General features: G+C 46.7%; 1 protein-coding gene across 5 annotated transcripts; it reads left to right on the top strand.

Moving 5' to 3' along the window:
- The first annotated feature begins 374 nt into the window (after positions 1–374).
- Positions 375–14,923, top strand: LOC139572925 (ATPase family AAA domain-containing protein 2-like). Of its 5 annotated transcripts, none has more exons than XM_071395801.1 (28): positions 375–689; positions 1,155–1,318; positions 1,487–1,554; positions 1,689–1,851; positions 2,132–2,213; positions 2,302–2,590; positions 2,769–2,886; positions 3,029–3,043; positions 3,215–3,446; positions 4,084–4,199; positions 4,407–4,581; positions 4,718–4,806; positions 4,944–5,103; positions 6,983–7,073; positions 7,288–7,605; positions 7,918–8,038; positions 8,243–8,429; positions 8,834–9,019; positions 11,484–11,619; positions 11,832–12,028; positions 12,347–12,506; positions 12,703–12,825; positions 12,980–13,126; positions 13,356–13,810; positions 13,914–13,980; positions 14,075–14,187; positions 14,447–14,575; positions 14,715–14,923. In XM_071395801.1, the coding sequence occupies exons 1-28, from the start codon at positions 513–515 to the stop codon at positions 14,745–14,747; spliced, it is 4,311 nt and encodes a 1,436-aa protein (XP_071251902.1). In that variant the 5' UTR covers positions 375–512; the 3' UTR covers positions 14,748–14,923. The 5 variants fall into 5 exon arrangements, with proteins under 5 accessions (XP_071251902.1, XP_071251903.1, XP_071251901.1 ...); XM_071395802.1 differs by having other exon boundaries at positions 13,353–13,810; positions 13,920–13,980; XM_071395800.1 differs by having other exon boundaries at positions 13,353–13,810.
- The last annotated feature ends 1 nt before the right edge of the window (position 14,924 follows it).

Below are 14,924 nucleotides of genomic sequence, written 5' to 3'. Positions count from 1 at the left end.
AAATTTAAGAAAACTCTCTCAAATATAATTTCAATTTTATAGTAAACAAGTTATATTTTCATAACAGTAAAGAAAATGCTTTATCATGAACCTGTAGCTAGGCTTTCCATAATGCGCAATTTACAGCGCGCCAAAAATAACCGGGACATCTTTCCCATAATATCCCTCCGCACAACTGAATGATATAAGAACATATCACTGATGGCCCTGGGATAGATTTCTATAATTATAATATTTATAGCTATTCATGTGGTCATTGATATCAATACAGCATGACATAATTGGTGATTAGAAATTTATAATCACTACTTTTTATGATGAACTATGTTTTCTTGCGTCAGGATACTGCGTGCTGTCACTTGTCTTCCAGTGACGTTTGTGGCGCCAGAAATCAAGGGTTTTGGTTGGGGAGGGGTGTGTGTTAGTACGGGCCATATATTACCTAGGAATGTTATTAAATAGTTTCAGTTTTGACACAAGTAAGTTAGTATAAAAATCGGTCTAAAGTTAGGATGGTGATGCTACGCAGCAGCGGCGTGGGCGCAGAACCAGCAACTCGGAAGAAGAACCGGGTTGACTTGGATACGAGCTCTGAGTTTCTGTCGCTGGAGAGCGCATCGCAGACAAAGTCGAGTCGGCTGAAGAGGGGCCTGGATGACAGCTCCAGTAACACTGAAAACACGCCAAATGTGAGGCCCTTTTAGATAGTTGACATTATAAAATGTCGCTGTAAACCCAGCTGTTGTTAGCCATCTGACAGCTGTTAGCTAACCAGCTAACTAGCTAGCCCGACATTGATGTTGTTTATGTGCCTAGTTAACCGCATTCTATGCCAGTTGTAAGCTAACTGGAGGCTAATGTTATAAATTAGTTGGCCTGTTAGCTCCTGTCTCTAGTTTACATACCCTATGGGGTATCGCCCATAGATGTTTATATCGTGGAGTTGAGTAAACTCAGCTAATTAGCTAGCCCCTTTAGATGGCTAGTAAGTACCACTGACTAACAATAACTTTAATGATTGTTTCTGAATGTGGACAGGTATGTTGCCTGCTAGCTAACTTCTATAACTAGCCAGCTATAAGCTAGCTTACTACACTAAAAATGACTGGATTCCTATGTGAAGGCAGCTGATGTTTTTGTTTTTTCTAACATAGGGCCACTCGATGGTGAAGGAGGAGGATAGCCGTCCGAGACGAGGATCCCTGAGGACCAGGGGACAGACCGTCAAACATGAGGTGTCCTTGGCTAAAATGAATGGCCAGACAAAGTGCCCAACCAAGTCCCCTGAGAAAGAAGAAACTGGCGAACACAGCACAAGGTAACTACTTATGTTTTATGCAGATAACTGGTATTCATTGTATGTAAAATCAGCTTCTACTCCTCTCTGTATAGTCGATGATATGCATGACGACAGAAACATGTTTACAAACCTAAGGTGTCATCACAACCCTCCATGTTTAAGTTCTCATTTTGTTGATTTCTGCAGGAAATCCCCAAGACTGCAGGGCGATGGAAAAGCCTCCGCGTCATCCAGGGACAAGCAATCTGAAGCAGGTAACTAGATCATTTCTAGATCACATTTACATGAATCAATGCCACCTCCAACAGTACAGCGAGAAGGAGACACCATTGGTTTCATTTATGTCAGCTACAATGTTTATCATCAAGTAAATAAAAAAATCTTCCAGATGCTACTGATGAAGTTGAGGAAGAAGAGGCCTCTACTCTGAAGACCCAGTTTGTTCTGCGTCCCAGGGAGGAGGACAGCTCTGTGAGACGCAGCTCCAGGATCACCAGATACAAGCGCAACTCCAGGAACCAGTCTGTACTCTATAACCGCCTCATCACCAAGTAAGACCATCTCCATCAGCATCGTGCATCAGGGGTGGCCAACCCTACTAGCTTCCCATCTACCACAGGGTTTTCCCCTGCAGCCCTAATCTAGCACCGGGGCAGGAGAAATCACCTGCATGCCCAGTAACTCCTCCTCTCTGGAGGAGGGTTGGGCTACCACTGTTGTACATTTCCATGTCAGTCTGGGTTGCATGTTTATAATGGCAAAGTTGATAACGGCTAGCGGTAACGGTGAAATTAAACAGTCCCTGTTTTTTTGTTCATTCTATTCGTAAAGTACAGCTGAGGCAGTGCTGCAGAAGATGGGTGACATGCAGAAAATGCGTCGCCGGTTAAGAAGCAGGGATACTACGGAGGAGGTAAACTAGCTTTCATAGCTTTATAATAGATTTTGTTAAATGTCACCATGATGTCCCCCAATAATGTTATTTTCCCCTTTTATTTTAGGACCTTGTAATCTACGCTGGGGCCAAGAGGAAAAGGACTTCTGAAAGAACCGATGAAGGAAGTGAAGACCCTCAAGAGAATGAAAATGGAGTGATCTCCAGTGAAGAGGAGATTGATGAGGAAGAGGGAGGCAAAAATAATCAGGCAGATGACGAAGACGACGATGACGACCGTAATGAAGATGATGAGGAGGAGGACGATGATGATGACCATGATGAAGAGGACAACCAGAAACGTTATGACTTCAGGCAGAGGAAAGCTGCCGTTCGCTACCAGGCACCACGGGAGGGTTAGATATTTCCTGTTGAAACTATTTGCATCTTTTATTTCACTGAAGTCTGTATACTAGCCATCAGCACCGGTGCATGGACTCTACATTTTACTGTCAAGCTTTAGTAGTAGTAGTTATTATTCCCATAACTTGTCCTTCGACTCATTTCTCATGGTTGACCTTTTATTTCCCACAGAGCCCAAGACAAAGACCATCTTCTTCAAGACTTCAAGACACTTGTCCCCATCCAGGCGGAGGTATAGGTTCAGCTCTACTGGTCCGAGAAGCCCTTACAACATAAGGAGAGGCAACAGGTATGTAGGCTAAAGAACCTAGTACCTACTACCTTCCATGTCTGACTTATGAAGTTTAGTTTAACATTCCTAACTATTACAACAAATCACAATTCATTCCTAAGTTCTACTTCCTTGTGCTTCTGATTTCTGGCATCCACAGGAGTGTGTCTGATAGGTAAGTTATTGCCAGTGTGTGTTAGATGTGTGGTGACGTCAGGGTTTCTGTAATGGCTGGTTTCTTGGTCATTGAGCTGCATGGTGATGATTTGTGTGCATTAGGTTGTCTGTATTAGTCAGTGACGTTACTGACCTCTGGCTCTGCCATACTCCTTTCTTTACCATGTAGAAGAAGACATGCCATCCATAGTAGTGACTCCACCTCCTCGTCCTCCTCCTCTTCCTCCTCCTCCTCTGACGATGAGAAGTTCCAGAGGAGGAGGAGGAAGAGCAGGAACAGATCGGTGAATAGATGTCTTCCCATGAATCTGCTGAAGGAGGACGTCCTGGGAATCCACAAGGACAGGATGAAGATTGGAGCCAGTCTAGCTGACGTTGACCCCATGCAGATAGACCAGACAGTAAGTCTAGCTGACGTTGACCCCATGCAGGTAGACCAGACAGTAAGTCTAGCTGACGTTGACCCCATACAGATAGACCAGACAGTAAGTCTAGCTGACGTTGACCCCATGCAGATAGACCAGACAGTAAGTCTAGCTGACGTTGACCCCATGCAGATAGACCAGACAGTAAGTCTAGCTGACGTTCACCCCATGCAGGTAGACCAGACAGTAAGTCTAGCTGACGTTGACCCCATGCAGATAGACCAGACAGTAAGTCTAGCTGACGTTGACCCCATGCAGGTAGACCAGACAGTAAGTCTAGCTGATGTTGACCCCATGCAGGTAGACCAGACAGTAAGTCTAGCTGACGTTGACCCCATGCAGGTAGACCAGACAGTAAGTCTAGCTGACGTTGACCCCATGCAGGTAGACCAGACAGTAAGTCTAGCTGACGTTGACCCCATGCAGGTAGACCAGACAGTAAGTCTGACTAGTAACAGTAAGGAGGAAACCTTCAGAAGCTCTCTCCAGTCCATACCTGCACCAGTCATATGTTAAGTCCGTGAGGGGGAATGAAAGAGGGAAAGGATAGATAACTGGGACCGCCCCGGACAACATTGTCCAACATTGAAATGGTGTAATGTTGTTTTTCTAGGTGCGTTTTGACAGCATTGGGGGACTGAGCAGACACATCTCTGCCCTGAAAGAGATGGTGGTCTTCCCTCTGCTTTACCCAGAGGTGTTTGAGAGGTTCAAGATCCAACCACCAAGGTAGCTAGAAAGAAATGTTTAGAAAGTCATCCATAATCTTACGGTGGAATGATCTAGGATCTGTTGTTGCTCTTGATGCTGTAGATTCTTACTCTCTCTCTCTCTGTGTGTGTGTGTGTGTGTGTGTGTGTGTGTGTGTGTGTGTGTGTGTGTGTGTGTGTGTGTGTGTGTGTGTGTGTGTGTGTGTGTGTGTGTGTGTGTGTGTAGGGGCTGTTTGTTCTACGGACCTCCTGGAACAGGGAAGACTCTAGTGGCCAGGGCGTTGGCTAACGAGTGCAGTCAGGGAGAGAGGAAAGTCTCTTTCTTCATGAGAAAGGGAGCAGACTGCCTCAGCAAGTGGGTGGGAGAGTCCGAACGGCAGCTCCGTCTTCTCTTCGACCAGGTCATTACCTACCATTATTCTCCATGGAAGTTGGCTTCTGGTTCTGAAATATATTGTATTGTTCCAGGATGTTGAAACCGAGATGAGTTGGAGGAGGAAATACTAAAACGTTTTATTTTTTTAACAAATCTTTTAGGCGTATCAGATGCGGCCATCGATTATATTCTTTGATGAGGTTGATGGGTTGGCTCCCGTCCGCTCAAGCAGACAAGACCAGATACACAGGTCAGACACTGTTAATCACTGGAACAAATTGATTTGAATACAAACATCATTGCTTCTCGTTGAGCTATTTGGTGTCTTTTGTTTAGTAGGTCTTCGTACAGTGGGAATAATGTTTTGTATGTGTTTCCATCTTACAGCTCCATCGTGTCCACTCTCCTTGCCCTGATGGATGGGTTAGACAGCAGAGGAGAGGTTGTGGTGATCGGCGCTACTAACCGTCTGGACTCTATAGACCCAGCTCTCAGGCGACCTGGACGCTTCGACCGAGAGTTCCTCTTTGGCCTGCCTGACAGAGAGGTGAGACAAGGGTCTTAGTGACCACGGGTGTAATCATTAGTGCACGCCGTAGAAAACAGTTTTGCAACGTAAACCAGATTTCTAGTAGACAAATTCAGGTAGGTCCCTCTCTGTTTGGTTGAGTTTGCTTCCGTTTGGTTCCTAGTGAATACACCACTGATGGAGGTCATGTTTGTTCAAATCATATTATTTATGTGTTTGTGGGTGTGCACATACACACAGTACCAGTCAAAAGTTTGGACACCTACTCATTCGAGGGTTTTTCTTTCTTTTTACTATTTTCTACTTTGTAGAATAATAGTGAAGACATCAAACTATGAAATAACACATTGAATCATGTAGTAACCAAAAAAGTGTTAAACAAATCAAAATATATTTTGTATTTGAGATTCTTCAAAGTGGCCACCCTTTGCCTTGATGAGAGCTTTGCACACTCTTGGCATTCTCTTAACCAGCTTCATGAGGTAGTCACCTGGAATGCATTTCAATTAACAGGTGTGCCTTGTTAAAAGTTAATTTGTGGAACTTCTTTCCTTAATGCGTTTGAGCCAATCAGTTGTGACAAGAAAAGGGGTGGTATACAGAAGATAGCCCTATTTGGTAAAAGACCAAGTCCATATGGCAAGAACAGCTCAAATAAGAAAAGAGAAACGACAGTCCATCATTACTTTAAGACATGAAGGTCAATCAATCCGGATAATGTCAAGAACTTTTAACATTTCTTCAAATGCAGTTGCAAAAACCATCAAGCACTATGATGAAACTGGCTCTCATGAGGACCGCCATAGGAATGGAAGACCCAGAGTTACCTCTGCTGCTGAGGATTAAGTTCATTAGAGTTACCAGCCTCAAAAATCGGCAATTAACTGCACCTCAGATTGCAGCCCAAATAAATGCTTCACAGAGTTCAAGTAACAGACGCATCTCAACATCACCTGTTCAGAGGAGACTGTGTGAATCAGGCCTTCATGGTCGAACTGCTGCGAAGAAACCACTACTAGAGGACACCAATAAGAAGAGACTTGCTTGGGCCAAGAAACACAAGCAATGGACATTAGACTGGTGGAAATCTGTCCTTTGGTCTGATGAGTCCAAATTTGTGAGCCGCAGAGTAAGTGAACGGATGATCTCCGCATGTGTGGTTCCCACCGTGAAGCATGGAGGAAGAGGTGTGATGGTGCTTTGCTGGTGACACTGTCAGTGATTTATTTAGAATTCAAGGCACACTTAACCAGCATGTCTACCACAGCATTCTGCAGCGATACGCCATCCCATCTATTTTGGGCTTAGTAGGACTATCATTTGTTTTTCAACATGACAATGACTATTTGACCAAGAAGGAGAGTCATGGAGTGCTGCATCAGATTACCCGGCCTTCACAATCACCCGACCTCAACCCAATTGAGATGGTTTGGGATGAGTTAAACCGCAGAGTGGAGGAAAAGCAGCCAACAAGTGCTCAGCATATGTGAGAATGCCTTCAAGACTGTTGGAAAAGCATTCCATGTGAAGCTGGTTGAGAGAATGCCAAGAGTGCAAAGCTGTCATCAAGGCAAAAGGTGGCAACTTTGAAGAATCTCAAATATAAAATGTTTTGATTAATTTAAAAAATGTTGGTTCACTACATGTGTTATTTCATAGTTTTGATGTCTTCACTATTCTACAATGTAGAAAATAGTAAAAATAAAAACCCTTGAATGAGTAGGTGTCTCAACTTTTGACTGGTACTGTATGTATGATAAAAGATGACTTGTGTGAGAAGTAAACAGGTAACATTACTTTGTTCTACTAAGATTAGGGTCCTTTTTTTTCATGTAGGAGAACTGTTTTTAGAAAAATTCATATTTGACATACATGGTCATGTTTTTGTCCACTGCAGGCTCGGAAGGATATTCTGCAGATCCACACCAGACAGTGGACTCCCCAGCCATCGGCCTCTTTCCTGGAGGAACTGGCAGACAAGTGTGTTGGTATGTTTTCTATTAATCCATCCTCTCCCAAACCAACCTAGAATTTTTAAAAGATTACCCATTCTTTCAAACGCCATTTTAAAATTCCAATCTGTTAAATATTCCAATCGTTTTCGGAGGCTCACTGAAAGTGTTGTGTGTAATCAGAACATGTAGCTGATGCTCTCTTGCGTTGCCACACTGTTTCCCAACGTCCCCCTGCTGTGTCTCCTAGGTTACTGCGGTGCTGACATGAAGGCGGTGTGTGCTGAGGCGGCTCTGTGTGCCCTGAGGAGACGCTACCCTCAGATTTACTCCACGTCCCAGAAGCTGGTTTTAGATGTGGCATCTATCTCCATCGGCAGCAGGGACTTCCTGTCAGCCATGAGGAAGACAGTCCCAGCCTCCCAGAGAGCTGTGTCGTCCCCAGCCAAGGCTTTGACTCCTGTAGTCCAGCCACTGCTTGGTGCAGCCTTACAGACTGTACTGGGTACAGTTAGCAGGCTGTTCCCACATGCAGAACAGGGGCTCAAGAGAGACAAGCGAGACAACGGTGGGTCAACTGGGACAAGATTTAAAAAAAAAAAATATTTCACATGTGAACTGTCTTCATTGTCGGGAGATTTTTTTTAGTCCACAGGGCCGTGATAAGTACGGGCAATGTTTTGAAACGGGGAGGTACTACCAGAACTCCTCTCTAATTCGTTTTTTGTTGCCAAAGGTTTTGCCACAGTGTGCCCTAATAAACATGACCCAGATTTGGTATGCCCTCCTGTCTGTTGTATAAGAATGGGTATGTTGTATTGTGTTCTTGAATGTCATAATTGGTTGTCATGTTGTAAGATGTTTTACCACTTGTCTTCAGGTGTCCTCCCAGCTGGTGTTTTAGGTGCTGATCTCCTGCACAGTGAAGATGAGGACTCTGTCTGCATCAACGGTCTCTCTCACAAGGCCAAGGCAGCTGGGGGCTTCCTGCATTTCAGCAGGTGAGTAACAGGTTGTCCAACGCACAGAAATCCTTATCCCAAATTTGTCTTTCTCCCACTCCTCCCTGAAGTGTGCACTGGACATCTTTGAAATCTGTGTGGGGACTGAAGTGTACACTTCATGAGAAAGGGGGAGAATGGGTATTGAGCTCCGGTCTTGTAAAGTATTTGAGTCTTTTTCTCCCCTCTCCTCTGTTCTCCCAGGAGCGTGCTGAACCAGCCCACATCGTACCGTCCCAGGCTGCTGCTGACGGGGCGTCCTGGGTCAGGTCAGAGCAGTCACCTGGCCCCTGCTGTGCTCCATGCCCTGGAGAAGTTCACAGTTTACACTCTGGACATGGCCGTGCTGTTCGGCGTCAGCACCACCTCTCCTGAGGAGGCCTGCGCTCAGGTACTGTACTACCCCCTTGGATCACACCCGGTTTTCTGTATAGTGCACTATTGAGCCCTGTGCCAGCAGCCATAACAGACGGCTATCTTTAGTCTTTCCTTGATTCTTCACATATTTGGAGAAGGTCCGAGGAGAGAGGAGTCTAAGAAAGACTTTTGAGATGAACCCAGAGATGGACAGTATTGATGTTCCATTGGATGTCTTGTATTGATGAACCCAGAGATGGACAGTATTGATGTTCCATTGGATGTCTTGTATTGATGAACCCAGAGATGGACAGTATTGATGTCTTGTATTGATGGACAGTTGATGTCCTGTATGTTTTGACTTGTAGATCTTCTGTGCGGAGGCATGCATGTCCATATAAACACTGTTCTGTAATGATGTGTTTCGTTGTGTTGTAGATGTTCTGTGAGGCCAAGAGGACGTCCCCCAGTATCCTTTATATCCCGCACATCCAGCGGTGGTGGGACACGGTGGGGTCTGCTCTCAGAGCTACCTTCCTCAGCTTGTTACAGGACATCCCCTCATTCTCACCCATCCTGCTGCTGGCCACCTGTAATGTCCCCCACAGCAGCCTCTTCCCTGAGGTAGGTACTGTAGACAGACACACCACCCCACAGCAGTCTAACAGGATGTAGTGAACACACCGCCCCACAGCAGTCTAACAGGATGTAGTGAACACACCGCCCCACAGCAGTCTAACAGGATGTAGTGAACACACCGCCCCACAGCAGTCTAACAGGATGTAGTGAACACACTGCCCCACAGCAGTCTAACAGGATGTAGTGAACACACCGCCCCACAGCAGTCTAACAGGATGTAGTGAACACACCGCCCCACAGCATTCTAACAGGATGTAGTGAACACACCGCCCCACAGCAGTCTAACAGGATGTAGTGAACACACCGCCCCACAGCATTCTAACAGGATGTAGTGAACACACCGCCCCACAGCAGTCTAACAGGATGTAGTGAACACACCGCCCCACAGCAGTCTAACAGGATGTAGTGAACACACTGCCCCACAGCAGTCTAACAGGATGTAGTGAACACACCGCCCCACAGCAGTCTAACAGGATGTAGTGAACACACCGCCCCACAGCAGTCTAACAGGATGTAGTGAACACACCGCCCCACAGCAGTCTAACAGGATGTAGTGAACACACCGCCCCACAGCAGTCTAACAGGATGTAGTGAACACACCGCCCCACAGCAGTCTAACAGGATGTAGTGAACACACCGCCCCACAGCAGTCTAACAGGATGTAGTGAACACACCGCCCCACAGCAGTCTAACAGGATGTAGTGAACACACCGCCCCACAGCAGTCTAACAGGATGTAGTGAACACACCGCCCCACAGCAGTCTAACAGGATGTAGTGAACACACTGCTCCACAGCAGTCTAACAGGATGTAGTGAACACACCGTCCCACAGCAGTCTAACAGGATGTAGTGAACACACTGCCCCACAGCAGTCTAACAGGATGTAGTGAACACACTGCCCCACAGCAGTCTAACAGGATGTAGTGAACACACTGCCCCACAGCAGTCTAACAGGATGTAGTGAACACACCGCCCCACAGCAGTCTAACAGGATGTAGTGAACACACCGCCCCACAGCAGTCTAACAGGATGTAGTGAACACACCGCCCCACAGCAGTCTAACAGGATGTAGTGAACACACTGCCCCACAGCAGTCTAACAGGATGTAGTGAACACACTGCCCCACAGCAGTCTAACAGGATGTAGTGAACACACTGCCCCACAGCAGTCTAACAGGATGTAGTGAACACACCGCCCCACAGCAGTCTAACAGGATGTAGTGAACACACTGCCCCACAGCAGTCTAACAGGATGTAGTGAACACACCGCCCCACAGCAGTCTAACAGGATGTAGTGAACACACCGCCCCACAGCAGTCTAACAGGATGTAGTGAACACACCGCCCCACAGCAGTCTAACAGGATGTAGTGAACACACTGCCACACAGCAGTCTAACAGGATGTAGTGAACACACCGCCCCACAGCAGTCTAACAGGATGTAGTGAACACACTGCCCCACAGCAGTCTAACAGGATGTAGTGAACACACTGCCCCACAGCAGTCTAACAGGATGTAGTGAACACACTGCCCCACAGCAGTCTAACAGGATGTAGTGAACACACCGCCCCACAGCAGTCTAACAGGATGTAGTGAACACACTGCCCCACAGCAGTCTAACAGGATGTAGTGAACACACCGCCCCACAGCAGTCTAACAGGATGTAGTGAACACACCGCCCCACAGCAGTCTAACAGGATGTAGTGAACACACCGCCCCACAGCAGTCTAACAGGATGTAGTGAACACACTGCCACACAGCAGTCTAACAGGATGTAGTGAACACACTGCCACACAGCAGTCTAACAGGATGTAGTGAACACACCGCCCCACAGCAGTCTAACAGGATGTAGTGAACACACCGCCCCACAGCAGTCTAACAGGATGTAGTGAACACACTGCCCCACAGCAGTCTAACAGGATGTAGTGAACACACTGCCCCACAGCAGTCTAACAGGATGTAGTGAACACACCGCCCCACAGCAGTCTAACAGGATGTAGTGAACACACTGCCCCACAGCAGTCTAACAGGATGTAGTGAACACACTGCCCCACAGCAGTCTAACAGGATGTAGTGAACACACCGCCCCACAGCAGTCTAACAGGATGTAGTGAACACACCGCCCCACAGCAGTCTAACAGGATGTAGTGAACACACTGCCCCTAACATCACCAATATGGCAGTGTATTTTGTCTGCTGTGTGTTATATGTGATTGTAGGATTGTGATGTTTTTAAGGACTCTTGGAAGATTAGTCCAAACGAGGACTAAAAGAGATCTAATCACCAACGGGACACAAGCCCTAGAAAATGTGCACTCGTTCCCTCCCCCTGTGGGATGGGTTGGAATTGGGCTTCTGAGCAGGGGATCAGTCAGAATGATCTCGTTCATTCCTATTCATCTGAATGTTATGTTCACTTGGTGACTCATCTTGGTAAATGTCCCCCCCATAGGTCCAGGACCTGTTCTGTGCTGAGTATGGAGAGGTGCTCCAGGTTCAGGTCCCAACCCCACAGGAGAGAAGGAACTTCTTTGACGATCTCATCCTAAACCAGGCTGCCAAAGCTCCTGCATCCAAGAAGAAAGCAGGTAAGACTGCACCGTACTCTGAGATATTTTAGTGGAATCCTGGATAATGGTCCAAAATGGTTAAACAAGATCAACTTCACAACTAGTAAGTATTGTATGAGGTGCTGGTAATCAAGCAGTAGAAAATTAGAGGAGCACGTTCTCTGTACCAAAGCTGTCAGCACTCGCTCAGTCATGTGGTTAGTCACTTACCCCCCTGTCCTCCTCCCCAGTGCTTGCAGCCCTGGAGGTGCTCCCCGTGGCTCCCCCTCTTCCCCCGAGAATGCTGACGGAGAAGGAGCAGCAGCGATTGGAGGAGCAGGAGGAAGACACTCTCAGGGAGCTCCGCCTCTTCCTGCGTGATGTCACCAACCGCCTCTCTCAGGACAAACGCTTCAAGGCCTTCACCAAGCCCGTCGACCTGGAGGAGGTGAGACTGACCATCAATTGCTGTAAAAGTGGCTGCGTTCTAGAGGGGGGGGCTGTGTTCTAGAGGGGGGGGGGGGGGGTGGAGGAATAGAACACAGGCTACGTTCTAGAGGGGGGGGGCTGCGTTCTAGAGGGGGGGGCTGCGTTCTAGAGGGGGGGGGGCTACGTTCTAGAGGAGGGGCTGCGCTCTGAGCCATGTATAAACATCAGATGAGGGTTAAATAAAGAGAAGAGGCCAGATGTTGTCTAAACATGGACATGGTAGAATCTCTATCACATGGAGAATGGCTGACCTGTTGTTTTGATGGATCATGTCTAGGTACCTGACTATGCTACAGTTATAGAGCAGCCCATGGACCTGTCCACTGTCCTCTCCAACATCGACACTCACAAGTACGTGACCGTGAAGGAGTTTGTACACGACGTGGATCTCATCTGGAAGAACTGTCTGGAATACAACCCTGACAAAGATCCTTCAGGTAGGAAATAGGCGATATCCAGAATTTTCACAGATGTTGTATTCCTGTTCATGGGAGAATTGTTTCATTTATTTCATAAATTAATGTATTCAACTAATCATTCATTACTTTATTCAGCCAACTATTAATTCATGAATCTATCCATTCATCACTTCATAATCATACTGATGACAAGTCTATACTGGATGTTTTCCAGATCGTCAGATCCGCCACAGAGCCTGTGCTCTGAAGGACACTGTTCAGGCCATCGTCAAAGACGAACTGGATGAAGACTTTGAGAAGATCTGCGAGGATATCAAGGAGTCCCGCAGCACAAGAGGTCAGGTGTTATTCTATTGGTGCAGAGTAGTTCCAGAAAGATGGTTCTAGAGTTCAGGGACCAGTTGATCTGTGCTGCTGCTCTCTCCTGGATGGATGAAAGAAGAGCGTTCCTGATAGATTTAAATATGAACTGCCTCTCTCTTAACTTCCAGGTTGCTCCACTTCAAGGTTCGCTCCATCCTACTATCACGTTCATCCCAAGACAAGATCAGTGGATGCCAAGAGCACCGATGCAGCAGGCCCCTCTAAAGAGTCTACCGCTGCTGCTCCCTCAGCTGTGACCACACCACGCCCTTCAGGTTAGCAAGCATCTCAATAATGTACAGACACACAATGCTACACAGGTTAGCATTTCACTACTCTGCAGACAGACTACGGAGAGCTTTCCAGATCTATCCTCTACTAACTGCTGGTAATGAAAGACCGATGATAACACCTTGTCAGTTTCTCTCACCATGTTTACACACGTCATTCATAAAGGTGGTTTTTGAATTGGCTTTGATTATCTGGTCATCTACTTCTCAGCAGCTCAGAAGAAGAAGCGCAGGAAGAGCCGCTGGTGCAACGGCATCATCAGGAAAAGGTCCTCTCCTCACACTTCTAAAGACCACTCTGCTGTGGTGGAGTCTGGAGAGGAGGAGGAGGAGGAGGAGAGGAGAGGGGCAGAGAGTGAGGAGGAGGAGGGTGGTGATGCTGCAGAGTCAGGCCTGGAGGAGCTGGAGATCACTGGGGCTGAGGAGACCCCCATGGAGCAGGAGGAACCAGCCCAACAGGAGAACCAGGACAGCCAGCCCATGGAGAAAGCCACTAAGGACAGCCGGACCACGGAGGAGGCTAGCCAGGCTACAATGGAGGCTACCCAGCCCAGGGTGGAGGCAGCTGTGGAGGCTAGGGCTGGAGACCAGAGCAGTGAGGGCACCCAGGACCCTGTAGTGGTGGTTGGCGCCCAGGAAAACCACATCTTACCAGAAGGGGGAGACAATGTATGTTATTTTGTTGTAAAATGGATGTTGCTTTTTGTATGGATGATTCTCCTGCTGAATTGATTGCATTTCTCTGTTTTCAACTTTTTCCTCATTCACCCAGAGGCAGGCGTCCACTACAGACAAAACTGAGCCTCAGAGAGTGGAAGTGGAGGAAGAGAATACCACAGGTTTGCAGCCTCCCTTCCCACAATGACACTCTGTTGTTTTTAAGTGAACTTTGTTGAATTGTACACTCACTCCGTCCCTCTGTCCTCTTGTCAGAAGTAGGAGTGAGGCGTGCGACGCGGGGCTTGAAGTACCAGGGGATGGATGTTGACCAGGAGATACTGGACCAGAAGACAAAGCCCCCTGTGGTGGATCACAACAAACTAAAGGTAACAGATTATCACTGCAGCTGGTCCAGGGTCAGGTCGTCGCCCGAGCCTCCTAATGAGGTTGTTAACTGATCCTAGATCTGTGGTTAAGGCAACTAGCCAGTGGCAGTCTATTGGAACTTAGCTTGACAATGACAGCAATAGAGTTGGCAAGAGCACAAACGGATCTGGAATCAGACGGAGGCACCTTCTTCCTTTAGACAAAGATGGAGGATATAAGACCTCAGTGCTGAGCTGGTTTTCTGCTCCTTCATTTCAGGAGCTGCTTCAGAGAGCGGTGTCTAAGACTGAGGGATATGAGGTCTATCAACTGGAGAAGCTATACGCCTTGTTGTGTCAGAGTATCTACAGACACCGCAAAGACTACGACAAGACTGCCCTGCTAAAGGTTTGTCATTCTATACATTTTAATTTGTACTATGTATTTTTTTTTTATGTATAAGTGCACTTATGAAACATATCATTGAGCAATGCCCCATAAATGGAGTTTTTCTATGTTTTCTAATGTTTTCTTATCCTCTTTCCAGGAAATGGAAAATGAAATTGAAGACTTTTCATAATGAGTTTTATACAATAAAGATGTAGCTAGTCATGGATTGCACGTAGTATTTCCCCGTTGTCTAAATGTATAAAGAACAAGTCTATAACTATATTTTGATAGAAATATACAGATGTGTATTTCCTAACAACTTGTATACTGTTTCTTTTATTTAATTAAAGTGTTTTTTTACAAGTAT

Source organism: Salvelinus alpinus, chromosome 4, assembly GCF_045679555.1.
Source record: "Salvelinus alpinus chromosome 4, SLU_Salpinus.1, whole genome shotgun sequence".
Lineage (NCBI taxonomy): Eukaryota > Metazoa > Chordata > Actinopteri > Salmoniformes > Salmonidae > Salvelinus > Salvelinus alpinus.
This window is presented reverse-complemented; position numbering and strand designations above follow the sequence as displayed.

Coding starts and splice junctions, on each gene's coding strand:
- LOC139572925 (XM_071395800.1), top strand. CDS start 513: ATGGTGATGCTACGCAGCAGCGGCGTGGGCGCAGAACCAGCAACTCGG. Junction 2,214..2,301: donor GCAGGGATACTACGGAGGAG/GTAAACTAGCTT, acceptor CTTTTATTTTAG/GACCTTGTAATCTACGCTGG. Junction 14,576..14,714: donor ACAAGACTGCCCTGCTAAAG/GTTTGTCATTCT, acceptor TCCTCTTTCCAG/GAAATGGAAAATGAAATTGA.